The following is a 27,378-nucleotide window of genomic DNA, read 5'->3' on the forward strand; positions in this document are numbered from 1 at the left end:
AGCCTCAGTTTCAAAAACCTGTATTTACAACAGGTGTGAACTTCCTCTGGGTCCCTGATACTCAAATTCTTTGCCGGACCAATGGCACCACGCTCGTTGGAAATGCAGAACCTCAAGGCCCACCCCATAACTCAGAATCTGCATTTTTAAAAGATCTACAGATTTAGCTACCCTTTCAAAGTCTGAGAAGCACTGCCCTAGATGACTGATTTCACCTACTAGACTCCTGAAGAGCAGTTTCAAGTCCAGTAGGATTCAGCACCTAACTGAAGAGGGGTCCTAGGAATCATATGGAAGTAGGAATGTCCCTGTTGGGTTCAGAGAGGAAAAGTGATTTCTCTGGCACCATGACCATAGAAAAAAGCACAACAGCACTTGGCAGTTCTCTCTAGTTCATGTTTATTAGTCTGCACTGGGGGAACCCCTCAACCCCATCCATCTTACACAGGAATGCAAGTTAATGTGTTTCAAAGCCTATTATAAAAAACAAATACCACTTAAAATCTGATGTATTACATTTTTATTTCACTTTTTTCCATTTCTTTAGAAAACAGTCATCTCCTCGCTAGCAGCTCTCTCCCCTAGACTGGGGGAGGGGAATGGAGGAGGTTGGGCACCTCCAAAGAAAAGGGGATGGGGGAGAAGGGCCCAGGGTTACCTCCTGAGGTTCTTCTGGGCCTGTTTCAACAATGTGTCAAAGTCAAGAGAATCAAATTTGCTCTTTACAGGAGCAGGGTCAAAGTCTTCCCGGTTGGAGTCTACAAAGGTAGAGAGAGACAAACATCAAGGTCTCTTTGAGTACACCTCCCAACCACAGGGTCCTCAAATGGCCAGCTACCTCTCTTATCTATAATGGATGGAGCTAAAATCTCCTGAATTTTAAGTCAAAAGATAGGAAAGCCCCCATTTCTCCTCTCATCCTACCCTTTAAGCCCTTCATGTGTCACAGGAAGACAAGTCTGTCTTACTAAACCCCCTTCTCAAAAGGCTGGGGACTCTTCCAGGGAGGAGATGGAGTATACCAAAGGCTCAGGGCCTCCCTCCACTCACCAAGATCAGAATAGCTTCTCTTGCAGAACTGCCTGCGGCCCCCAAAGCAGAGATCAAAGGGCTGTTCATCAGCCTGCCTCAGCTTGTGGCCACTCTCGATGGCTGCAAATGCCTCCTCGGCATAGCGGTAAGTGACGAAGCCATAGTTGTCACTGGAAGGGAGGGTGAGACAGAGGCTGAGATGGCTATTTGGGCACATGCCATGGAGAAGAGATAGCTCCCCAGGGTACAGGGACTGGAGAGGTTCTTCTCATTCCCCAAATGGCCAACCCTCTAACTGTAGAGATGAAGGTGTCCTACACTGCCCAGCACACCAGAGCAATCAGGAAAGACAAAGCACTGAGACAGATAATGGGACAGGAAGGACATCCTGACCTTAGGGCCCAACCTCACCCTTGGACACGGAAGTGGATGGTGCACTCCTCAATCTCCCCAAAAACAGAGAATCTCTGTTTCAGCTCTGACCGAGTCATGCGGCCAGGTATCTTCCCAATGAAGACCACTCTTCTTTCTTCCTATGTTGGGTCAAGGAAAATTAACACACCATGAGCCAAAGCCATAGCTGCAGATGGCTCTGTGAGCTCATGTCATGGCTCAGGGACAAGCCCTCTCCTCCTAGGACCTGTTCCTCTACTCACTATTGCACGCTCCTTCTGCAGAACTCTCTGCCTTTGGTAATGGTCGTGTGAACGATAAGAACTGTACCTGCCAAGAGAAAAAGGTGCTGTCAGCCCCCTAGATATTAGACAGCTCAAGTCTCAACTCTTAGGCTCTTGCACCCCAAATGTACCAACTCCCTGAAAACATACTCACCGCCGCCTCCTGTCACTTCTCCGGCGAGGAGATGGAGAGCGGGACCGGCTTCGGGAACTAGATGATGAGGAGGAGGAAGATGAGGAGGAAGATGAGGAGGAGGAAGAGGAAGAGCATCTCCGGGAACGTCCAGAGGAACTGCAACTGGACCTAGAGAACAAAAGATCACACAGAAATGATGGGAGGAGTACAGGTATCATCCACTTACCTCACCTTGGCCCCAGCCCCGCCTCCCTGTCAGGAAGCTCAGGACCAAAGGCAGAGAAAAGCAGAGGAGGTGCAGAAGAAAAGCAAACTGAGAACCTTGTGAACTTTACATGTTCTAGAGTATCTGGGCATTGATCTTATTTATTGTCAATTATGCAATTAAAAAGAATATCTAACAAGTCAGAAAGAATAAAAACAATAGAGACTCAGAGATAAAGGGCTGGGCCCTAGGTATTACAATGAGCCGGGGGATCGGGGGTGTAAGGGAGAAGTGGGAGGGCGGGCAGGCCCATGTCTCTGGAATCCTGCTCGCCTCATGTCTCACAGGAGTACTATGATTATGGCATAAGGGGAGGTGACTGTGCTAGATCTGTAGTAGATGACATACCTGAAGATAAGCTTCACCATCAAAAACCAAGAATTCTTCACTGATGAAGTGCAAAAATTTGGGTCTATTATAGAGAAAAAGGTACTCCCAAAAATATGAGGCCACAATGACACCCAAAGGACACCAGACTCTTTCCTCAACAGATGATTAAAGGAAGGATTATTTGCCATTAACAACCCACTAGCCCACCATCCCACATCTACCGGAAAAATACAAGAAATAAGGACTGATACAGTGCAAAGGAATCAACATGGTCAAGACCAAACCCTAACGGTTTCTCCCAAGGCAGGTCTCTAGGAAGCAGGAGATCTCAGAGATATCCCAATCTCTAACAGGGGACAGAAGCTATCTTTTCACAGCTTGCCTCCTTCAAATCCAGGAAAAGGGAAGAAGACAAAAGCCAAAGACAGAAATAGAAAAGCCTTAGTGCCTGAAAGTTCATCAAACTCAATGTGCAAAAGCTTTCAGAGTAAGCCAGAGGAGAGAACTTCCAAAGTGGAGAGAACCTAACAGGCCATCAGAGCTCACCTTCGCCACCTCTTGTGTGGGGGGGAGAGGGACCGGGACCGGGATCGGGATGAGGAAGACGACGATGAGGATGAGGAGGAAGATGCTTCGCTGGTCCGGGTGGACCCAGAGCTCACAGAACGGCTGCTGCGGCCACGGCGGCCTTGCCAGCCCCGGCTTGGGGGGCTGGCTGACCTGCAGGCTTTTCGATAACAGCGCACTGACTGCTGCTTGGCTGAGGGATCAGGGAGAGTCCTAGTGTTCGTGTCATTCCGGCAGGGTGAGGCCTCAGGGGATAGCAAGGCAGACGGGGCAAGGCAAGGAGTTTGGGGATCTGCCTGCTCTTTGCTAGTCCTGTGATCAAGTGGCTTCTGGGAGGCAGCTGTGCCTGGAGGCACAGAGGTGACTGAGCCCAGGGACAAGACAGGCTTGATGGTGATATCCTGATGGCGTTTGACGTTCCATCGGGAGCCCACCTCTGGAATGACTAGGGCAGGCGTCTTTTTTGGGGGGGTCCTGCTCCGAACACAATAGTCATGGTCCCCAGAGCCCACATGGACTGGACTAGGGCCACGGACCCCTTCGTGGAGGCGGGCTGCAGCTGGATGTTTGGCCTCTGTAACTCCTTCAGGCTTCAGGGTTCCCTCCTGGGCGGTGGACTTAGGAGATTTGGCTTTGGCCAGCAGAGAGACAGCAGCCAGGGGCTTCCATAACTGATGGGGAGGGGTAGCTGGAGGGGTGAGCCCTGTGAGGGGAGGGAGGATGGAGATAGCAGGATGAGATCCGATTCTACACTTCTGAACACTGTGTATACAGGCTCCAGAGACTCCCACTTCATTTCACAAAGTGTACTAACACTGATCAGCAGCCCAACTTCTCCCACTGTTACAACTGCTCCGTCCCATGAGCTCCCCATCTTGGAGACCAGCAACAGAAACCCAACTAGCTAGAGTCCTCCTGAACCTCTCATTGCCCAAACCCAGCTGGTGGCCAGGTCCTGTCTGTTCTACCTCTTCCTTCTTAGACTCACCCCCTGACCATGGCACTGACTGACTTCCTGGCTGCATTTTCCCTGAACTCATGTAATCATCTAATAATCTCCTACCTCGAGCAACACACCTGTCCACCTGTCTTCTACATTCCCGCTGGAGGAAGCACTCTAAAACCAAACTGGTAAGGCTTTTTCAATTGCTTCTTCAACGTACAATATCAAGTCCAACCAGCTTAACATGGCCAAGTTCCCATAACTTGGCCTCCTACTTAACACCCCAGCTTTCTCTCTTCTGAGCTCTGCCCACCACCCTGATCAGCCACTACACTCCAGCCAAAACGAACCACTCACCATTTCCCAAAACATACCAATACCAGGCTGGCTCTGTTTCTTCAGTTCACTCAAGCTGTTCCAACAACCTCAAATGCCCCTGGTGTCAGGGATTTTCTCAAGCCTCCAATTTGAGGATTACCTTCTGTATAACCCTGTTCTGACAGTCCCTCTTCAGACCCCACTGTAAACCAAATGGGTTTCTTTGACACACAACCTCTGATACTCGACGTGCTCATCTGTTTACACATCTGCCCCCTGGACTGTGAGAACCTCGAGGACGACGATCAGATTTCCATATCCCCAACATCTACACACACTTACTGCAGAGCGGGCTCTACAAACATTTGCTGCTTAAACTAATCAAAGGCAGAGTTCCCCACCCTGAACCCACCTGCCACGTTGGCCAGTTCTGGGGCTTGTAACCGGTCTAGGGGCCTCTTCTCCTGGGGAGTGTCAACGCTGCTGGCGGGGGGAAAAGGGAAAGCCTGGTTCATTGCCTCCTCAACATCTGCTTTCCTCATGAAGCAACAGGAAAGGGGGACGTGCAGAGAGGAATGGGGGCACAAACTGTCCCAATCATTCTCCTCCAGCACAAAAAGGGTCTTAGTGACTGAACTTTATGTAAGTTGGGTCTCAGCTCTGTCCAATTTCTGGAGGCAGGCTGACTATGACCTTGATACCCCCCACCTCCTCCAAGCCAGGAGCCTCTTGTGCCCAGCTCAAACCAACCCAAAATCAATGTGGAGGAAAATATGCTTGGCAGAAGAGGACGGGGTATCATGAACATGGGGGGGAAAAAAAAAAAAGGCCTCTTGGTACTGGAAGATTGGGGAACAAGGAGGTCCAGGACACCTGTGTCCTCCAAGGAGTCAGGGAGCCCTAGCCATGAACATCCTCCCCCATTTTTTCTTATAACATCAGCAGTGTTTTGAGCAACCTTAAAGCCTGTTAAATAAAGGAAAGAAACCCCCAAAAACACAACTCGCCAGAACATAAAAGGCATCACCATTTGAAACCCCAGACTGGAATCAGCCAGAGGATGGTTCATATATATCCTCCTACGTATCACCCAAGACAATGCTCAGTAGTGATGGGCTGAGCTGAGGGTGTGAAACAGGGAAAGACTTTAGAGCTGACTAAATGTCCCTTAACAGAGGCATCCAGTTGACAGTCCTGGAGCGCCGGCCGGCTGCTGACCAACAGCTGTAGGGTAACTCACTCATGTCCCCATACTTACCCTGAGTTTCCTACAGCCAGGCTGTCAGCAGGAGCCGGGGGAGGGCACTCCTTTTTGGCTGCAAAGAAACCATACTAGTTAAAAGCCCAACCAGATGTTCCATACTGAGGAGGCACAGAAACGCTGGCTTTAAGACGCCAAGGAGAAAAATCCATTTTGCCTACATACTCCATTGGGGTCTCCCCAAAGAAATCCATTCTCCTCCAGTGGGTATCCAAAAACTATTTTTAATTATGTCTCTTCTGCTTAAAAACAAGCACACACTCCACCGAATCTGAGACGGAGTCCCAACTCCTAAGTCTAGCATTCCAGATTCTATATAATCCACCTTATTAACTTGCTAGTCTTATAAGCTACTCTTGATCTACACTTGTACTTTGCCTTGTTCTACAGATACCTATTGTCAATTCAGGAGTCATTTCTGCAGATTCCTCTCCCCAGTCAGATCATAAGCTCCTTGAGAACACGACATAGCATCATCCTCTGCAGCACCTAGATCCACACTTGTACTGAGAAGCTGAACTAGCCACTGCCTTTCAAATACACCATATGTGACCTTTCCTGCACCTCTGCCTTTATTCACCACATGCAGGCTCTCTGAATTCCAGTCTTCCAAGGCTCAGCTGGAGAACTAATTCCCTCTAGAAAAATGTCCCCAATTTACTTGGATCTCCCCATCCATCCACTCTTTATAGTTCTTGTCATGCTGTACCCTCTCCCTGGCTTGGACTGCCATCAATGGGATTGTCTTCCCATTCCAATTAGGGGGCCACTCTAGTGGCAGAGACTCCCCTTCTCCCTCCTCCCAGTTTAAGCAACTACAGGGCTGGGCCCAAAAGAAACATCAACAAAAAGGGTTTCCTCACCTTCTGATTTCTCAAATTGCTCCAGCAGACTGGACAGGTCCGACGCCTCAATTCCTGTGGAAGCACACAACACAGGATTGGAAACCTACCCCTATCCACTGAGAACACAGGTCCCAAAACTTCCGAAACACCTCGCTTCTCTCCTTATGCACCCCCTGCCCACTGTTTTAAATAAACCAGGGGAGCCACACTCCCAGAGAAAGAGAATCAAACCAACCAGACTTTTCTCTCTCAAGAATTCTAACAAAGGCCAGCCCCATCGAGGCTTATCCTGTTTTATGGAAGACACTCCTCACACAATTCCCACGCCATTCTTCACACCAACTGAACTGTGTGGCACTCACCAATCTCACTGATGAAAGCCTGCACCACGGCCTCAGGACCCTGGGTACGTGGGGTAGGTAGAAAGGACAGTTTCCTTAGACGGGCTGGGTGGACAACAGGCAGTTTGGTGGTAGTGCTCTGCCTTGGTGCCGGTGTGGGAACAGCCTTGGCAACAGGAGAGGGTGGTTTCTCCTTGGGCCTAGTCTCCTGCAGCTCAGGCTTTAGCCTCTCTGATGCAGGCTCCTCAACAGCCACATTCTCAGCAGACACACACGGTGGAGCCTTGATCCGCGGGCTGTGCACCGGGGAGGATGCCCTGTGCTTCAGATGGGGAGATGCAGGCACTGGCTTGACCTCCACCTTGGTGGGCTCTGTCTGTGGAGCTCCCTGGCCAGCTGCCCCAAGACTGAGGGGAGGAGCCATCGGCACAGCTGGCACACTTTCAGGAGAGCCAGCTGGGATGCCACCAGGCTCCACCTTGGGTGGGGGGACAGCTCTTCCAACTGAGGTTAGAGGCAATGGAGGTGGAGGAACAGCAGGCCAGAATGGAGGGTGTTGCAGCCCTGGGCCCCATCCCAAGGGCCCATAGGTACAGTTGGAATTATAAGGTGGGACTGGGGCAGGAGGAGGTACCCAAGGCACATTGCAAGTGGGGGGCACAGCAAAGGCACCTGGAGTACCAGACACTAGGGGCACCGTTGGTGGGGGGGGCAGGCAAGGATAGCCAGAAGGGGACACGGGAGGATAACAAGGCCAGGGTGGCACAGAGGCATAGTGAGTATAGGGATCAGGTGGCACTGGCCCCAGAGACATTGGAACACTAGGAGGCTGCAGGGGTGGTGGGGGCAGATTGGGCACAGCTTGCCCATTTGTGGGAAGGGGCAGCGCAGGAGTCATGCCCAGCCCACCCGTGGGAAAAGGCAGAGCAGTGGGCATTGTGGGGGGCATGGGCTGCACAGCAGGAGGTAGCGGTCGTGCTGGCAGCAGTTTCTCTTGGGATGGCACCTGCTCAGTAGGAGCTGAGGCCATAGGTTTGGTCGCAGGTGGCTCAGGACTAGGGGAGGCAGGGCTGGGGCCCACAGACCCAAAGCAAGCCTCAGGAGCCGCCTCAGGACTTCTCTGTGGAGCTGTCTTCTTGGCTGGGGCTAGAGGGATGACAAGACAAGGGATGTCTGCCAGCCCTGTGGGAGTTTCTGGGAGGCTGGGCCACTTCCCAGCTGGAGGCTGAGGGGTCCTCTCTTCGGCCTCTGGCTGGCGCTGCTGCCTTCGTCGCCGGTACTCAGACAGGCTAAGAGGCCGAGGCCTGACTTCCTGGGTTGTGGTACTGGTACCAGTTTCTCCCTTCAGAGGACCTACAACCTCCCTGACTTCAGGACTGTTGGCCTTTGGGGGCTCTGAAGACTCTGATTCCAGGAGGAGCTGGGCACCTGGATTCCTCTGGGCTGATGATACTGCACCACGTCTGGGATCAGTTGGCCTAGACTTAACTAGTACAGGGTCAACTGGAGACAGGTCATTGGGAACAGAGTCAACCTGTACTGACTTGACCAGGACAGGGTCAACTGGAGACAAGTTGTCTGAGATGGGAACAACCACTGTAGGGTCAGCTGCTGCTGTGTCAGCCAGGACTGGATCAGCTGGGAGGGGTTCAACCAGCTCTGAGTTCGCTGAAGCAATGTTAGTCAGCACAGGGTCAACAGGTTCAGTGTCAGTCGCAGTGGGACCAGGGTCAACTACAGTGGAATCAGCTTCAAGAGAGTCAAGTGGCATGGGGTCAGCTTGAGCAGAGTCAACCAGTGAGAGATGCGTTGAAACAGGGTTGGCTTGGATAGGGTCAACCAGGCTGGGGCAGAGGTCTACAGGATCTTCTTTAGCAGGACTAGCTTGCTTAGTACTGCTCTCCAAGTTCGCAGAGCTGGGTTTCTCCAAGGCAGCTGCCCAGGCCCGAGCCCAAGCCCGGGGCTTCCCTCTACCATGAGGAGGCCCAACCTCTCTTTGAAGGTCCTCTTGAGGCAGGCTGCCTCCCTGAGAGGTCACCTCTGGAACAGCTGTAGACTGCCCACGAGAGGCCGACCTCAGCCTCCTGGTGTAGCCCTCTGCACAGGCAGCTGGCTGCGCCTTGCTCTTCTTCCTCCTGCCCTTTCGAGCCCTCTGGGAACTTAGCATGGCGTTGGCTGGTGGGTTCTGAGGCCCCTTGGGCGCCACTGGCTCCATGACCTCCCTGGGCTCCAACATGGAGGCTGCCTCCAACTTTTCCTTTGAGTCCAGTGACAAGCCCTCATCCTCAGGGCAGAGGGTTTCCTTGGGAACAGCAACCTCTGTCTCCACCTCTAGTGATGGCATGAGCAGCTGCAAGGCTGGACTGACCTCTAGTGTGTCATCCAGGAGCACAGGCTGGGGGCCAGCAGGGATCTGTCGCACCACAACTGGGATCTCCAGGTCATTGCCAGCTGTGGCCGCCTGACCCACAATCTCCAGCACCACACAATCCTCAGGCAGTGTCAAGTCATCTGGCTGCTCCTGAAGCTCATCCTCGAGCGCCGTCAGGTGGGTGAGGTTGGGTAGGCAGTACGGGTGCATGGCCCGCACCAGCTCACTCAAGGAGGAGATGCTCTCGTCTCCAGCTGCCTGTACTGCCATCTCTGCTGCTGCTGCTGTTTTCTCTTCCTCCTCAGGACAGGCTAGGTGCATGGGGAAGTCTGGGATGCTGCTCACAGAGTTGTTAAGCTCCCCAGCAAGCATCTCACTGCTGAAGCCAGCCAGTTCCTCCTCTTCCTCCCCATCACTACGCTGCTGGGGAGGAGGGGACTGGCCCCAGCGGGTTCTTGACCTTGGGGGTCTCCAACTAGGAAGCTTAGGGGAGGAGGTCTCCAAGAAGGAAGGTGGAGAGAAGTCCCAAGGGGGATCTGCGAGCGCCATCTCAACCTACAGGATAGAAAACAAGACATAGACGTTTTCTCCAGGAATATATTTTTCAGGCCTGTCCCCACATATTCCTCCCCCCCGGGAGTCTATGAGGCTCCCTAGGGCAGGCTTGCCCCACTTACTCTACTACTGCCTGTGCTGGGCCCCAGTGGGTCAGTTGGGGTGATGAGGTCACGTTCTGGGGGTGTCCGAGAGAGGCTGAGCAACCTGTGCAGCTAAAAGGGAGAAAAAGACCTGAGATGAGTCTGTGTTTCAGAACTTGATGAGTAGGCCCACGGACGCGGTTCTAACCTTTGCACCAACCACACACCTCTTCCCCGTGTCCCACACTTACAGAGGAGCCCTCCCGAGGTGACACGAGCAGTTCCGAGTCAGGAATGCTGTCAAATGGAGATAGGTTCTCAGAATCTGCATTGTCCAAGATCTCCGTCAGAGCTGTGAGCAGTGACACTTCATTCTGGTCCTCCAGAGATAATCTGCTCTGTTCAGGAAAGACAATAGGAAGGTACCACCACCATCCTAACCAAGCCACTGAGAAAGACTAGATGCCAGAAGAATCCCTCTCCTGGGCTCAATTCAGCTAAATTTGCCAGAAAGAGACACGAGCACCAGGGAGCATGGGTTCCAATCTCATTTACTACCATCCACCACTTCTCTAGTATCAAGAGACCTGTCAAAATTGAGTCTTGAGTTTGTTTCATACTCTCTCCACCCTCAGTTAAGATGTGGGATGTTCAGTAGACAGCCCTTGACTAAGCTGGAACTGGACTCAAGACAAAGATTAGAACCCTCTGGACATGTAAGTCAGGGGCCCAGGCAGGGAGAAAGGCTGTGGACTATATTAAGTCTTCCATGGCATACTTTTACCTGGGACACAGCCCATGTCTCACCTAGAAATAAAAACACACTTCAAGGACTCAGGTTGAGTATCCAGGAATCAAGATTCTGGAAGTCATAGCCCCAGCTCACCTCTCCAAGGCTACCAAAATCTTCAATGAGGGAGATGAGAGAGGCATCCATATAGCTGTGCATGGTCCCCAGCAGCGCCCCATCCTGCAGTATCAGCTCCTCCATCTCCAGGTCCTTGTCCCTCAAACAGGGGCCCAGCCGAGACAGACTGACAAAGCCAGAATCATCGCCCTCCTCCTGCAGCAGTGCCTGGGGCAAAAAAGGATAAGGTTAGAAAGGCCCCCTGGGCAGCTATTGACACACTCTGTAAACCAGGTGCCCAGCCCTCCGCCAGTGGCCTCGGACTCAGCAGGAGCCCCACTACAGCCACGCCTCTGGACTTGCTGGGCAAAAAAAAGTTAGACTCCATCTAGAAATACTTGGAGCCTGCGAAATTGATAAATCGGGGAGTAAAAACCTCAAAAGTACCAAGATTGTTCCGAAGAGTCATCTGCTGGCAATGATGAAGACAGATATTCTGAGGAACACACCGAAGGACAGGAGGTCAGCAGGCCAGCGATTCCAGCGACAACCAGCTTACCTCCCTCAAATCCCACTTACGCCTCTGTTCTCTGCTTAGCTCAAATCCTAATCTCAACCACCATGAGTGACAGTCACATTTATTTCCAATTTCTGTGCTGAAGGCACTATAGTGTGTCACCCAACCTCTCAAAGGTAGTTGCAAGGGAAAAGTCTCTTCCCTGCCCAGTCAGAGCAAAAGAAGAGAAAGCTTGATTCTGTGGACAGGCAAGCCCCACCCCATCTCTTCCCTGAGAAGGAGCAACATCTTCAGCCTCGTCAGGCAGGGAGCCGCCAGCCCAGGCCTGTCAAAGAGTGTGGGTGTGGGCAGGGCTAGAAGTGCCTGGAAGGGCTGGGGAGGCCAGGGGTAGAGTTATCTCCCCTAGAAGAAACTATAGATGATGCAAAGGCCGGAGAAGAGGAACAAAAGTGGACGAGCCAGTCTCCCCTCTCCTCTGGCAGCAAAGGGAAACTCGGTACCTCTTCCAAAAGAAAAAAAGCAACAGGTGTGATGCACCCTCCCTACCTTCCCAATCAAGCCAGAGTTACAATTCCCAATGAGAGGAGAGGATACCTAGGGACACTTAGGAGGCCAGGCCTCCCAAAGATGAAGAGAAAGGTGGCAGGTTTTAGGCACTCACTCCTCCCAGGCCTTCACAATCCTATAATTACAAATAGCACCTGAACAGCACCTGCCTCAGCAAACACTTCTAGGTGAGCAAAAAGGCTGCACCTCAACTTGCCTTGCCACCTACCTGACCCAGCCATTAAGCTGGAATCCCAAGATGATGCCCCAGCTTTATGAACCACTCGTCACCACTTCCATCTGACAGGTACTGGAAACCCAGTCAGAGAACACCCTCTTCAACTGACCTCACCCATCCCTCCCCCCAACCCCCAAACAGCACAGCTCCCAGGGTACCAAGGATCATGGAGGGGCTAAGCCCAGGCTAAGAGTGTTAGCCACCAGCATCTCTTAACTTTAATAACCACCCCCAACTGGTTTTCCCACAGCCAGACTGTCCCTGCAGGGTTCAAAATCAGCTACAAACTTGAAAATACACATTTGATCCTTGAGACCCTCCCTAGTCCCGTCCAAGGGTATTTTCCTGCTCTCAGCATTAGGTTTAAGTCCTTCAGTGGATTACAGTGGTCCTGGTATCACCCACCAGACTCCTCCAGGGTGTCTTCTCTCACCACTCTCTCTGGCCACACCAGACATACAGGTTTCTCCAATAAGCCATGTTCTCTCCCACCTCAAGGCCTTCACCCACTATTCCCTGGGAGGAAAGCTCCTCCTTCCCCCTCCCCCATAGTCTCACTTTAAAATGTCTCTTCCCAGACCCTGCAAGGTAAATTACTACTGCTGATTACATAATATAATGCACTTTCCTTTAGTCTCCCTCATCATCATTTATTGTCTAACATGATGAAGACATAGGATCCTGGAAGACAGGGGCCATGTGTGATTTACCACAATATCCCATGTTTGAACATAATGGAATCTCAATACCTGGCTAACTGGACTAGCTTCCACACATTCATCTTTGTGTGTATTTGTGGTGAACAATCTCTCCATGAGACCTTCTCCAATTCCAAATAACCACCTAACTTGGATTACAGTTGGATCATAGATCCTTCCTGCCTCTCCCCCAAAGGGTTGGGGTGGGCAGCACCAGCCCCACAGCATGTGGCCTCTGAGAAAATAAGAGAAGAGGGGGTGGGCAGCTTCCAAGTTAGCCCCAGAAGCCATCTTCCCCCTCCAAGGCCTGAATTGCTCTGCTAGAACTGATATTACCCGGCAGCCTGCAGCCCAACTCCCACCTAGAAACCGAAAAAAAAAAAAAAAAAAGGCTTTCAAGGACTCAGCTTAATTGCTTGAGAGAGATAACAGTTCAAACTAAGTCTTGCCCACCTCCACTCTGGGTGGGAACTTTTAAGAAGCCCTGTTGAAGAGTAGGATGATAAAGAACTGAAGACCAAGAAAAAAAGATTATGACAGAATTCCCCCCCCACTCAATAAACGTTCAACTAGTGTTGAATAGTTCTCAAATCGCCTCCAACTTTTGTCATCCCCAGAAAAAATTCCAGAAAAGCTTAAACACAAACCATCTCAATTTATATATCAATTCACAGAACAGGCCTTAGCTGCCTTCTCCAGAGATGTTGGAGAAAAACCAAGGAAGTGAGGATTCCCTTTCTTTACCTAAGCCTGCCACATGTAAATGTTGATACCTCCCATACCCCTTGAATTAGGAGGCAGGACTACAAGCAAACAAAACGCCAGCGCCTGTGACTCACAAGCCACCCTAAGCCGGTCGGACAGAAGCCGCCACTAGCTCACTCCACAGCCCTTCAACCTCAGCCCTCTTCCCTTCCCAACACACTCCGCCATCAGCAGGACTACACGCACATCTGGAAAGTCCTTCACCATCCGTCGTAGAGAGGCGAAGCGGGCCAAAGCAAAAGGAAAAAACTCCTTCAAGGTTCTGAGCAAAGTTGATTCCAGCAGTCCCAACCTTCCTTCCCAGTCAGGGGCCCCCAGCGCCGATCGGAGATGGCGGGACCGGCTGAGACACACCCAGTTCCCGGCAGTGCGGCTCCAGCGCCGAAACCAGGTGCCGGGTAGCCTGGAGCGGGAGCCACGTGGACATCCCCTCCCCGCCCCCACGTGGACCCGCGGCCCCCCCGCCCCCGGCCCAACCCACGTGGGTGTCGGGGCCGCCTAGAGGGGGAGGGGAAGCAGACAAGTTCTCCCGGGAAAATCACTCCCCCCACCCCACGTGGCTCCGAAAAGGCACTGCGGCGCGGTGCTAGAGGCACCCGCGACTCAGCATCCTTAGAGGAAGGTCTTACTCTATTACTCTTAAGTCTGAATGGTTGATCACCCCCATACACATGCGCCAGGTTTCCGACACCCGGCTCTGCCCCTCCAGCGTTCCGGAGCAATGGCCATAAGGATCCTGCTTCTGCCAGCACATCCCCCAGCAAACGACCGAGACCCACTCGGTCCAACCAGTCTCGCGCAGCCACCCGGCATCGACTCCCGAACGCTTCTTCCCTTTCCTGTGGCGTCCACGTGTCACCGCCCGGCACACGCCGCTTTGCAGCCAGCCGCGGGCCGCCCGCTAGTCTCTCACCTGCTCCCCGCCACTCACACCGCCCACGGTGCCATATGGTGCTTGGCTCCGACTCCCCCAGCCGCTGCTGCGCACTCCACCACCAGGGTCGGGGCCGGGGCCCCCACTCGCAGGCGGCGCGACTCCGTCTCTCCGTCCCCGGCGCGCCGCCATCTTGGCCCCTGAACACCCAGCGCAGCTCTAATCGCCGGCGCCGCCTCGCCCAGCCGATTGTGGGAAGGGAACTACAACTCCCGAGAGACCATGCAAGACTACGGATCCCAGAAGACTGAGCGGTGATATCGATTTGCACCCGGGAAGACGGCACTGGCCTCGCGAGGGAGCCTGGGAGTAGTAGTCGCATTCAGCAGAGCCTGAGGGGCACGTGGTACAGGCATTCGGTAATGCACGATTTTGTGTTGCGCTTGAGGACCTAATTTCGGAGCGCGAAGGAGATATTTACCTTTTGCTCATCTTTTTATTTTCTTAATCTGCCCAACTGTCGGAGCGCCCTCTTTGTCTGACGTTTTACCTGCTGCTCGTTCCTTTTGCCTTAGTCCAAGTAGGCCTGTGTTTTGAAACAGCACCCCCTCGTGGGCACGCGCACTTCAAGAGCTAAATCTCACCTGCTACACTGCAGCAGGGTAATTTGTTTAATTTTGTTCAGTTGCCCAGACTTGTCCGACTCTTTGCGACCCCATGGACTGCAGCACGCCAGGCACAAATTTAATCTTAAAACACCACATTATCGGCGTCGGCTCTGAGCTACTCTCAGAGCCCCACGCTGGCACCTCATTGCCAAATTTAGTGCCTGCTATTGCAGATCATCTTGTTATCCTCCAAAGACAACAAGCATTCTCCTGCTTTTGTTTTTCTCTGTGGAAAACTTGAGCGTCAAAACATCTTTGATGCTCTGTTTTATCTTGGAAAGCCTTTTTGGTCACCCCAGCCAAACTCGAGCCCTCCCTGAATTTCTACAGTCCAAAACTATCTCTATTATTTACTCATTTGGCATTTAGAATCTCCTTCATATTGTTTTCCTATTTTTAAGTTTTGTATTACAGAAGTTTAAAATTCATTTCAAAGAGTACAAAACTGTTTAAGTAAGATACTTGGCCTCCAAATTACAACCCCCAGATTTAAACCTTGTCACCTTTGGGATATATTCAGCCACACTTTCTGTGATTATAAAAATGTATAGGTCCTAGTGAAGAAGCATTCAAGCATTACTTTCTGTCCTAGTCCCAGAGTTTGTAAAGGTGAGCCCACTGGGGCCGGCTGGAGACGAGAAAAGTTTGTTCCAGAAGGAACTGAGGAATCATAAGGACTTCTAAACATGGGAAAGGGGGCAATTATTTGTTAAAAATCAGTTGTATGTTATTTTTCAGGCCTGAAGAAAAAGCCTGTATAATGAAATCTAACTCTTGGAGAACACCAAAAAGGAATTTTCAAGTTCTTTTTTATACAACCTAGCTGTTCTAATTAGCATATAATCATTTCAGCCTCTCTAAATAAAAGAGGTTTGTTCTAGTTTGGTTTGGTTTTGGCCATGCTAAGTGGCTTGGGGGATATTAGTTCTCCAACCAGGGACTGAACCTGGGCCCTCCCACAGTGAGAACTTAGAGTCCTAATCACTGGAATCACCTGACCACCAGGAAACTCCCCTAAGGGTTTTCCCTAAAAATAAGTGTTAGGGATAATATATTAGTCCATAGTTTGTTCCAGAAGGAACTGAGGGAACATAAGGACTTCTAAACATGGGAAACAGAGGAATAAATTATTTTCAAAAATCAGTTGTATTTTTTTCCAATTTTTAATCAATTCATTAACCAATATTTACTGAGATCTGAGTACCAGCTCCATTAAATGAATATATCATTATTTAAATGAATATTTGGGCTTCCCTTGTGGCTCAGCTGGTAAAGAATCCACCTGCAAATGAATATATAATATAATATAATTATCATTATTTAAATTTTATTTGTGATTCCTAGTTTTTCACTATTACAAATTAAGTTACAGTGAATATTCTTATACATATATCTTTCCTTGTTTTTTGCCATGGTATCTTAGTTCCCTGACCAGGGATGGAACCCAGCCTAGCAGTAAAGCTGCAAGTCCTAACCACTGGACTGCTGGGGAATTCTTCCCTCACCTTTTTTATTTTTTGCATATTTGTACACTCTTTCTATGAAATAGTTTCCTTTAAAGAAGTTTGCTAAGTTAAAGGCTATATATGTGAAAGTTTTAGTCGCTTCGTGGTGTCTGACTCTTTGTGATCCCATAGACTATAGCCTGCCAGGCTCCTCTGTCCATGGAATTCTTCAGGCAAGAAAACTGGAGTGGGTAGCCATTCCCTTCTACAGGGGATCTTCCCAACCCAGGGATGGAACCCAGGTCTCCTGCATTGGAGGCAGATTCTTTACCGTCTGCGCCATCAGGGAAGCCCCATATATATGTATATACATTTAAAATGTCAGTTCAGTTCAGTTCAGTCACTCAATCATGTCCGACTCTTTTCGACCCCATGAATTGCAGCACGCCAGGCCTCCCTGTCTATCACCAACTCCCAGAGTTCACTCAAACTCACGTCCATCAAGTTGGTGATGCCATCCAGCCATCTCATCCTCTGCCGTCCCCTTCTCCTCCCACCCCAAATCCCTCCCAGCATCAGGGTCTTTTCCAATGAGTCAACTCTTCTCATGAGGTGGCCAAAGTATTGGAGTTTCAGCTTCAGCATCATTCCTTCCAAAGAAATCCCAGGGCTGATCTCCTTGCAGTCCAAGGGACTCTCAAGAGTCTTCTCCAACACCATAGTTCAAAAGCATCAATTCTTTGGCGCTCAGCTTTCTTCACAGTCCAACTCTCACATCCATACATGACCACTGGAAAAACCATAGCCTTGACTAGACGGACCTTTGTTGGCAAAGTAATATCTCTGCTTTTCAATATACTATCTGCTGCTGCTACTAAGTCGCTTCAGTCGTGTCCGACTCTGTGCAACCCCATAGACGGCAGCCCACCAGGCTCCACCGTCCCTGGTATTCTCCAGGCAAGAACACTGGAGTGGGTTGCCATTTCCTTCTCCAATGCAGGAAAGTGAAAAGTGAAAGTGAAGTCGCTCAGTCGTGTCCGACTCAAAGCGACCCCATGGACTGCAGCCTACCAGGCTCCTCCATCCATGGGATTTTCCAGGCAAGAGTACTGGAGTGGGGTGCCATTGCCTTGGTCATAACTTTGCTTCCAAGGAGTAAGCGTTTTTTAATTTCATGGCTGCAATCACCATCTGCAGTGATTTTGGAGCCCCCCAAAATAAAGTCTGACACAGTTTCCCCATCTATTTCCCATGAAGTGATGGGACCAGATGCCATGATCTTCGTTTTCTGAATGTTGAGCTTTAAGCCAACTTTTTCACTCTCTTCTTTCACTTTCATCAAGAGGCTTTTTAGTTCCTCTTCACTTTCTGCCATAAGGGTGGTGTCATCTGCATATCTGAGGTTACTGATATTTCTCCCAGCAATCTTGATTCCAGCTTGTGTTTCTTCCAGCCCAGCATTTCTCATGATGTACTCTGCATATAAATTAAATAAGCAGGGTGACAATATACAGCCTTGACAAACTCCTTTTCCTATTTGGAACCAGTCTGTTGTTCCATGTCCAGTTCCAAGTGTTGCTTCCTGACCTGCATATAGGTTTCTCAAGAGGCAGGTCAGGTAGTCTGGTATTCCCATCTCTTTCAGAATTTTCCACAGTTTGTTGTGATCCACACAGTCAGTGGCTTTGGCATAGTCAATAAAGCAGAAATAGATGTTTTTCTGGAACTCTCTTGCTTTTTCGATGATCCAGCAGATGTTGGCAATTTGATCTCTGGTTCCTCTGCCTTTTCTAAAACCAGCTTGAACGTCTGGAAGTTCACGGTTCACGTATCGCTGAAGCCTGGCTTGGAGAATTTGAGCATTACTTTACTAGCGTGTGAGATGAGTGCAATTATGCGGTAGTTTGAGCATTCTTTGGCATTGCCTTTCTTTGGGATTGGAATGAAAACTGACCTTTTCCAGTCCTGTGGCCATTGCTGAGTTTTCCAAATTTGCTGGCATATTGAGTGTAGCACTTTCACAGCATCATCTTCCACGATTTGAAATAGCTCAACTGGAATTCCATCACCTCCATTAGCTTTGTTCATAGTGATGCTTGCTAAGGCCCACTTGACTTCGAATTCCAGGATGTCTGGCTCTCGGTGAGTGATCACACCATCATGATTATCTGGGTTGTGAAGATCTTTTTTGTACAGTTCTTCTGTGTATTCTTGCCACCTCTTAATATATTCTGCTTCTGTTAGGTCCATGCCATTTCTGTCCTTTATCGAGCCCATCTTTGCATGAAATAGTCCCTTGGTATCTCTAATTTTCTTGAAGAGATCGCTAGTCTTTCCCATTCTGTTGTTTTCCTCTATTTCTTTGCATTGATCGCTGAGGAAGGCTTTCTTATCTCTCCTTGCTATTCTTTGGAACTCTGCATTCAGATGCTTATATCTTTTTCTCCTTTGCTTTTCACTTCTCTTCTTTTCACAGCTATTTGTAAGGCCTCCTCAGACAGCCATTTTGCTTTTTGCATTTCTTTTTCTTGGGGATGGTCTTGATCCCTGTCTCCTGTACAATGTCACAAACCTCCATCCATAGTTCATCAGGCGCTCTATCAGATCTAGTCCCTCAAATCTATTTCTCACTTCTACTGTATAATCATAAGGGATTTGATTTAGGTCATACCTGAATGGTCTAGTGGTTTTCCCTACTTTCTTCAATTTCAGTCTGAATTTAGCAATAAGAAGTTCATGATCTGAGCCACAGTCAGCTCCCGGTCTTGTTTTTGCTGACTGTATAGAGCTTCCCCATCTTTGGCTGCAAAAAATATAATCAATCTGATTTTGTTGTTGACCATCTGGTGATGTCCATGTGTAGAGTCTTCTCTTGTGTTGTTGGAAGAGGGTGTTTGCTACGACCAGTGTGTTCTCTTGGCAAAACTCTATTAGCCTTTGCCCTGCTTCATTCTGTACTCCAAGGCCAAATTTGCCTGTTACTCCAGGTGTTTCTTGACTTCCTACGTTTGCATTCCAGTCCCCTATAATGAAAAGGACATCTTTTTTGGGTGTTAGTTCTAAAAGGTCTTGTAGGTCTTCATAAAATTGTTCAACTTCAGCTTCTTCAGCGTTACTGGTTGGGGCACAGGCTTGGATTACTGTGATATTGAATGGTTTGCCTTGGAAACGAAGAGAGATCATTCTGTCATTTTTGAGATTGCATCCAAGTACTGCATTTTCGACTCTTTTGTTGGCCATGATGGCTACTCCATTTCTTCTAAGGGATTCCTGCCCACAGTCATAGATATAATGGTCATCTGAGTTAAATTCACCCATTCCGGTCCATTTTAGTTCACTGATTCCTAGAATGTCGACGTTCACTCTTGCCATCTCCTGTTTGACCATTTCCAATTTGCCTTGATTCATGGACCTAACATTCCACATTCCTATGCAATATTGCTCTTTACAGTATTGGACCTTGCTTCTATCACCAGTCACATCCACAACTGGGTATTGTTTGGACATTGTCAAATTGCCCTTTAGGAAGGCTGTATTAATACACATTCCCAGCTAGTTCCCTGGCAAGTCCAGTGGTTGGACTCCACACTTCCACCGCTGGGAACACCGGTTCTATCCCTGGTTGGTTGGGAAACTAAGATCCCACATGCCACATGGTTCAGCCCAAATATTTTAAAACTAAAAAATAACACATATTCCCACAAAAAAAAGTCATGAAAGGAGAGGCTCTCTCATTATGGACTGAATTATATTCATTGTTCCCTCCACCACCACGGGCAAAAGTTATGTTGAAGGGCTTCACACCCAATATGTTTGGAGACAGAGCCTTTAAGAAGGTAATTAAGGGTAAATGACATCATAAAAGTGGGGGTCTAATCCACTAGGTCCAGTGTCAGAAGAGAAAGAGACACCTGAAAGCCAGGGAAAGAGGTCTCACTAAAAACCAGCCTTGCCAGCTGACTGATCTTGAACTTCCAACTTCTAGAGCTGTAAGAAAATAAATTTCTATTCTTTAAGCCACTTAGTCTGTGGTGTCCTGTTATGGAAGCCTGGAAAGACTCATACAACTTCCTTTCAGTTAGTTTCTTATTACTCTTTTGGGTGAAGTGAATCTGTTCTGGCAACAATAAAGTTTATTTCCAATAAACTTGGAAATAATTTGCCAATAAGAAATCAGTAAGAACCAATACAGGGTGCACAATTCTTCCTCTTTAGAAGAAACATCCTCTAATAGATGCGCTGCAAATGCTGGTGATTTGGGCACTAATTATGGTCAATATTATGATGATAAGGCTTTGGGAAGATTAATGTTTTTTTAAAAAGTAGAAAGTTGTGCCCTTTTTGCTTTATTTAGCATCTGATACAACAATATTTACCTACATAGGGTGTACGCATGGAATATACTAAAAGAGATAAGAATGTATCTCTCCAGTACCACCTAGACAGGGGTGTTGTGGCTACTAGTCTCCTTGGCAGGCTACTAGTCTCCTGGCCTAAGGGCCAGGAAGGAAGACCTCAGAGACACTGGCCGCCAAACATTGGGTGCCCAATTCCATCTTTGCCTGACTCCATGTTCAATAGAGACTCATCTGAGTATAATAATTGACTTCCTGTATCATTCTCTATGGGGATAAAGTGTGTTGATCAAGTGAGACAAAATGCCCCATTCACATAACATCTATTTCTCAATGTGAATTAACAAGTCAGCATTCTGGTTTTATTGAATGCCTACTATGTGCCAGGCACTGTTTTAGGCACTGGAGATACAGGAATGACAAAATAGACCAACACACATGAAAAACAGCCTCCCTAACAAAGCTCACATTCTAGTGGGGAGACAATCTCCAAGTAAATGAAGAGTCAAAATAATTTCAGAGCGCCAGAAGTGCTGTCAGAAAATAAATGGGATGGGACTTCCCTGGTGGTCCAGTGATTTAGACTCCATGCTCCCAGTGCAGGGGGCACAGGTTCGATCCCTGATTGTGAACTAAGATCCTGTAGGTTGAGCATGGAGCCAAAAAGAGAGAAAGAGAATTAAATAAATGGGATGGAGAGTGTGAAAGATAAGAAGGGGTAATTTTTTTTTTTTTACATGGTGTGCTCATGTAAGGAAGAGAACATATTTGAAGTAAGACATGAACCACAAAAAAGACCTAGCCATTCAAAGAGCATTCTGTGATAAGAAGAAAAGTCAGTGCGTGGGCTCTCAAGTGAGAACACATTTTTTTGTGTTCAAAAGGAAAACTAGTTTAACTAAGGAGTTCTAGAAAAGAGACAGAGTAACACCAAGATAATGCTTCATGTGTATTTAATTTGTGTGAGTCAGTCTCCTGAACCTGATGAATTCTGATTCACTTCCTAAATTGAACCTCCAGACCTATAAACACTGAGCACCAGACCTGGTCTCATTGAAAACCCCCAGGATGGCTTCCAATAATCTTGTCTCCTGTCATTCACACTTTTTTTTTTTTTTTTTTAATTTATTTGGCTGCACTGGATCTTTCTTGTGGCATGCCGGATTTTTTTGGATTTTTTTTTTTAATTGCTGCATGAGGGATCTAGACCCCTGACTGGTGATTGAACCCAGGCATTCTGCACTGGGAGCACCGAGTCTTAGCCACTGAACCAGAGGGTGAAATCCCTATTCATACTTTTATGTAGTTCTCTGCCGTAACTGTATCAGAATTGGTCTGTGTGACCAATAATATAAGGAAGAAGTGATGATATATTACTTTCAGTAGAAGTGTCAGTCGCGTCCAACTCTTTGCAAACCCATGGACTGTAGCCCACCAGGCTCCTCTGTCCATGGAATTCTCCAGGCAAGAATACTAGAGAGTGGGTACCCATTTCCTTCTCCAGAGGATCCTCCCAACCCAGGGATTGAATCCAGGTCTCCCACATTGCAGGTGGATTCTTTATCAGCTGAGCCACAGGGAAGCCCAAGAATACTGAAGTGGTAGACAACAAATTTCGTTATTCTAAGATGCTAAAGTTGAGGGTATCTTGTTGCATAGTAGTAGATAATTAATATGCCTGGTTTATAGTTACTCTTTCAGGGAGATGCAAACTTTCAGGCAATATCCCTTTTAGTGCTTTATTTTTAGACCCAAACAACCCACCTGTGAGGAATGGTTTACAGTCCTCAGCTTGCTGTCTCCTTGCAATATCCCTAGGAGGATTTTTTTAAAGTAGGGATATTATTGTCCCCATTCTGCTGCGGAAGAACTTGAGGCTAAGAGAGGGTTAAATAGTATGCCCAGGGGCACAGTGAGTAGTTGTACATTATGTTTTCTTTGGTTCCTCTGTTCCTAACAACCTATCCTCCACTGTACTAAGCAGTTGCTTATGGAAAGAGAGATGAATGAATAGGTTTCAACCCATTTGGTGAGAATGCTCTGAAAGGGTAGGGACCCTTTCTGAAGGAAGTATTCCCAAATATTGGCATGCATAAGAACCACCTGAGGCACTTTTTAAAAATTCAGATTCTCGTAGATCCCCTTTCTCCAGAGGTAAGATTTCCTGCTAAGGAGGATGGGGCCTTCTACATATTTAACAGATTTCCTAAGAGTTTCATATACTTTAAGTAACTGTTTTAGCAGAGAAAGAGATGGTAGTGGTAAATGGTCACAGTGATGGTAAATGGACAAGAAGGGAAGGAGTCATGTGTTGGAGCTGGGAAAGACAAATCCTATCAGAATTCTTATAATCATTTGATAAATATTATATGACATATCAGGCTATAGGCACCTTGTTAGGTGCTGGGGACAGAGACATCAATAAGACATATCATTACCATTTTGATGGAAAAGCAGATTCACCCTTGAAAGAAAGAGGAATGTTGGGGCTTCCCTGGTGTCTCAGTGGTAAAGAATCTGTCTGTCAATGCAGGAGACACAGGGTTCAATCCCTGATCTGGGAAGATTCCACATGCTGCAGAGCAACTAAGCCCATGCGCCACAACCATCAAGCCTCTGCTCTACAGCCTGGGAACCACAACTACTGAAGCCTGGGTACCCTAAGGCCCATGCTCTGCAACAAGAGAAGCCAACCCAGTGAGAAGTCCACATATCGCAACTAGAGAGTAGACCTGGCTCACAGCAATTAGAAAAAAGCCCGCACAGCAACGAAGACCCAGCACAACCCCAAAAAAGAGCAATACCAATGAGTATTTGAGGGAGTTTCAGGGGTAAAAGAAATGTGGGAGAAAACAGACAAGGCTAAGATAAGGTCAGGAAAAGGAGTTGGATGGGACAGGTTCTACGAACTGCAAGAAGCCAGGAACTCACCTGTCCTAAGGCCAGTCTAGCCCACTGCTTCTGCTGTTTGCCTGTCTGTGGGGCTCATCCCTTCATTTCTTAGCACCCCACCTCTTCTGAGCACCTCCCACTTTGCTTCATCCCCATGTCCAGAGTCCATCTTGCACTAATGACTGGTATTAAAAAATACTGGTGAGCTTCCCTGGTGGCACAATGGTAAAGAATCCTCCTGCCAATGCAGGAAACAAGGGTTTGATCCTTGATCCAGGAGGATCCCACATGCCCCAGAGCAACTAAGCCATGTGCACAACTATTGAGCCTGTGCTCTAGAGCCCGGAAGTCGCAACTACCCATTTGGTGTCCTAGAGCTCCTGCTCTGCAACAAGAGAAGTTACCACAAGACTGTGCACCTCAACTAGAGAGTAGCCCCACTTGCTACATCTAGAGAAAAGCCCTTACAGCAACAAATGCCCAGCACAACCAATAAATAGAATTTTTTTTAAATATAAAGATTAAAAAATAAAAATACTGGCATGCCACTGAATTATTATTTTTTTTTTTGCCAAGCCACATGTGGAATCTCAGTTCCTGGACCAAAAATGGAACTTGTGCCCCTGCAGTGGAAGCACAGAATCTTAACCACGGGACTACCAGGGAAGTCCCTGAATAATTCACTTTAAAATAGTTAATTTATGTCATGTGATTTCACCTCAAAAAAAGAAAATACTGGGTGCTCAAATCCATCCATCCAAATCAGCTAAGCCTGCCACCCTCAAGGACCTTGTCATTAAGGACCTTCCACATAGACTCACTGCCTTCCTACCAGGGTTATCTGCCAGGCATCTGTGGGTTCTCCTTCCATCTTTGCAACACAATTTCCAGAGATGCTCCAGTGATGTTTCCCTCTTCTTCCCCAGGTCTGGTCCAAACTAGAAGAAAAGCAGAAAAGAGCACTGGGTCAAGTACTTGTTAGGTTTGTGACCTGAGGCAAGGTACAGTTACTTAACCTCCCTTAGCATGGTTCCTCAAGGAGATGAAACTACTTAATCACCCATTGAACAGTATTGAGATATTTTCATAAAAGAAACAGGATCAATAGATCAGCTGGAATGGGACTGAGAGTGGTACCTTCCCAGAGGAGGTGAAAGTATAACTGAGTTTCAAAGGAGACATTAACTAGTTAGTAGGCAAAGAAGAGGGAGAAGAATGTTTTACAGAAAGTTTGAATTTATTAACCTTTCTGAATCTGTTTTCTTGCTTGTTTAATGGAACACCACTTTCTTCCAAAGGTCATCATGAAAAGTAAATGAGATTTCAGGTGTGAAACACCTAGCACAGTACGGGGCACACACTGTATACTCCACAAATGCTGTTTTTCTTCTTCTCTGCCTTCTGCCTTCCACCTATGCAGTCTAGAAGGGAACTTTAGGTTCAGAGGAGGCAAAGTCCCCTATAGGGCAGGTTATAAGCCCCTTTGTCCACTCAGGTGATTGGTGATAACCATGGAATCTGGCCAAGCTAGTTGTTTGGAATGAGTGGCCTTAGGGGTAAGTGGTTACAGGATTGTGCGAATCCATCCCTGGTGGCTCAGAGGATAAAGAATCTGCAAAGCGGGAGATTTAGGTTCAATCCCTCGGTCAGGAAGATCCCCTGGAGAAGGGAATGGCTACCCACTCCAGTATTCTTGCCTGGAAAATCCCATGGACAGAGGAGCCTGGTATGCTACAGTCCATTGGGTTGCAAAGACTTGGACACAACTGAGTGACTAACACACAGGGAGTGAAAGGGGTCAACACAATCCAGCCCACTTCTGAAACTTTTCAAATAACAGATAACCTCAAAGAAAGCAGAAAGGAGCTAATGTATATCGAGTACTGACTACATGGCTGGTATTGGGCTAGATGACTGGGCATACACGGTCTCATTTAATTCCCACCAAGCCACGGAAACCAAGTAATTTTCTAATGAGGGGTAAAGCTGGAATTCCAAATGAGGTATCCAAAATTCCAGGCTAAGGTTATATTACTTTAGGTTCCCTTTACTCCCTATAGTGCTGACCTCTGCCCTAGGGAATGTGGGGAGGAGGTGGACACAGGCAAGGGATGCTGCCAAAGAAATAATTGAGGATAGCTCCAGTCACATCCCTTTGCAGGGTTCTATCTGCAACCTCCCCGCCCCCGCCCCTACACACACACACTTTGCCCTCCCGAGGGTGGATATAGGGAAAGCTAGGGGTCGGGGAATCCAATGTGGATGGAATGCTGAAGTTAGAGAGGCTTCACTTACAGCTCCCTTCCCCCACCCTCTCCTAAGCACAGGGCAGGGGATACCCATCTCCTGGTTGGTTCTCTTTTCATCCCTAAGACTCTGCATCTGCCCTTAGCTTCACTTCCTGCTCCCTCAGCAAAAGCTAAGGGGTCTCATAAACACTTAAGCCTCCACATCTGTAACCCTCCCCCAGCCAGTCAAACCAGCTGTGCAGACTCTGGGCAGGGGTGAGGGAACCTTCACTATCAATCCCCACCCAAGTAACAAAATGAAGGAGGACCCACCGCCCAGTCCGAGCCAGAAGCCTAGGAAGGGGACACCGCCCAGGTCCCCAGCATCTACTGCTGGAACCCACTATGAAGCTTAAGGAAAAAGAATCTAGCAGCTGGGGACCCCCTCCCAGAAGGGAGGGGGCCAACTCTCTCTTCCAGACGGCTCCCCTCTCCTCCCTCCTCCCAGCTAATAGGTATTTCCTGTTTATGAGGCAGCTAAGGCTGGGCTTTTGGGAAGGGGTGGAGATGGAGGCCCCCCCACCCCCACTCCAGGCTGTGTTGGGGAATCCTTGAGGATTGAAGGTTGGGAGGCTCCTCCCTGAAGAAGGAGTGTTCCTCACGATGACCATCCACATCACCCCACCCCCTCCAACAGAGGCCCCGGCTCCTGCGGGCAAGGGGCAATGGAGGGGTCTGCTTCCTGTCCTCCCCAGTCTCCGAGGCCCTCAAAAGGAAAGCGGCTTCCAGGAGAAGTTGGGGTGGGAGGGAAGCTGAGACTGGATGGAGAAAGGGGGGAAGGGAGGAGAGCATCTTGACTGATGAGTCAGAGTCTGCAAGGGTAGAGGACGGCCTGCAGACTCCCCCTCCCCAGTCCAACCTGGCGGTCATTCCGCTGCTCCCCTCTTCCCAGCAAAACACAGATCCCAGGCAATTAGGCGAGGGAGGGGGCCGGGACCTCACCTAATTAACCCTTTAGCTCCAGTCCCAACTGGTTTAGCAGGCAAGGTAGGGGTAGTTAATATGGGGGGGGGGGGTAAGAGAGAAATTCAGGGGTTGCTACTCGAATTAGGATAATACTGCTTCCCCACCCGCATTGTAATGGGGGCGCATAACCAGGGCCGTCCAGATTAAGAGTGGGGTTTCTGCAGAGAGCCTGGACTGGGGGATTGGCAGTCCAGTTTCCCTCCCTGAGCTCGGCCGGGGGTGGAGAGAGCTACACCTCACAGCCCACCCTGGCTCCGCCTCCCCCAGTCCTGGCTCCCGCTCCGGCTCCGGCTCCTCTACTCTCCCAATTCGGCGGCGCCCGGAGGACGAACGCCCTGCGTGAGGCTTCGCCTCCTCTCCCTCCCCCTCGCCTGCCCTCTCCGGGGTCTCTGCCTCGGTCTCCTTTTTTAAAAGCTGCGTCACATGCACGCCGAGCCCGGTGCGCCACTGGCCCCTCGCCGCCAGCCCGCCGCGCGGCGCACGCACGTCGCAGCTCGCTGCGCCCTCGCCCGGGTCACTTTGACACGACTCTCCCCTCCCACTAGCAGGCAATTA

At 48.9% G+C, this 27,378-nt stretch overlaps 1 protein-coding gene and 1 non-coding gene across 11 annotated transcripts; one reads left to right on the forward strand and one right to left on the reverse strand.

The window, feature by feature from the left end:
- Positions 1 to 503: 503 nt before the first annotated feature.
- Positions 504 to 27,376, reverse strand: PPRC1 (peroxisome proliferator-activated receptor gamma, coactivator-related 1). 10 transcript variants are annotated; one of them, XM_027528542.1, is made up of 15 exons: positions 26,131 to 27,374; positions 24,402 to 24,507; positions 10,611 to 10,799; positions 9,976 to 10,122; positions 9,764 to 9,856; positions 6,737 to 9,641; positions 6,393 to 6,446; positions 5,527 to 5,584; positions 4,681 to 4,748; positions 2,987 to 3,710; positions 1,864 to 2,013; positions 1,689 to 1,755; positions 1,444 to 1,565; positions 1,051 to 1,202; positions 504 to 758 (listed from the first exon to the last, which is right to left on the reverse strand). In XM_027528542.1, the coding sequence occupies exons 1-15, from the start codon at positions 26,472 to 26,474 to the stop codon at positions 655 to 657; spliced, it is 5,283 nt and encodes a 1,760-aa protein (XP_027384343.1). In that variant the 5' UTR covers positions 26,475 to 27,374; the 3' UTR covers positions 504 to 654. The 10 variants fall into 10 exon arrangements, 8 of the variants coding, with proteins under 8 accessions (XP_027384343.1, XP_027384342.1, XP_027384347.1 ...); XM_027528541.1 differs by having other exon boundaries at positions 4,681 to 4,751; XM_027528546.1 differs by lacking the exon at positions 26,131 to 27,374 and adding an exon at positions 24,815 to 26,119 and having other exon boundaries at positions 4,681 to 4,751.
- On the forward strand, positions 15,430 to 15,545 carry LOC113884725. The gene has a single exon (XR_003508995.1). It is a non-coding gene; the product is annotated as a small nucleolar RNA SNORD22 (small nucleolar RNA).
- Positions 27,377 to 27,378: the final 2 nt, after the last annotated feature.

The sequence above is a fragment of the Bos indicus x Bos taurus genome, chromosome 26 (assembly GCF_003369695.1).
Source record: "Bos indicus x Bos taurus breed Angus x Brahman F1 hybrid chromosome 26, Bos_hybrid_MaternalHap_v2.0, whole genome shotgun sequence".
Classification (NCBI taxonomy): domain Eukaryota; kingdom Metazoa; phylum Chordata; class Mammalia; order Artiodactyla; family Bovidae; genus Bos; species Bos indicus x Bos taurus.

Excerpts from the sequence above, each read along its gene's own strand:
- PPRC1 (XM_027528541.1), bottom strand. The coding sequence starts at position 26,474 with ATGTGGATGGTCATCGTGAGGAACACTCCTTCTTCAGGGAGGAGCCTC. Across the intron at positions 1,756-1,863 it reads AGAAGTGACAGGAGGCGGCG|GTACAGTTCTTATCGTTCAC; the intron begins GTGAGTATGTTT and ends TTCTCTTGGCAG. Across the intron at positions 1,203-1,443 it reads ATCCACTTCCGTGTCCAAGG|TGACAACTATGGCTTCGTCA; the intron begins GTGAGGTTGGGC and ends CCTCCCTTCCAG.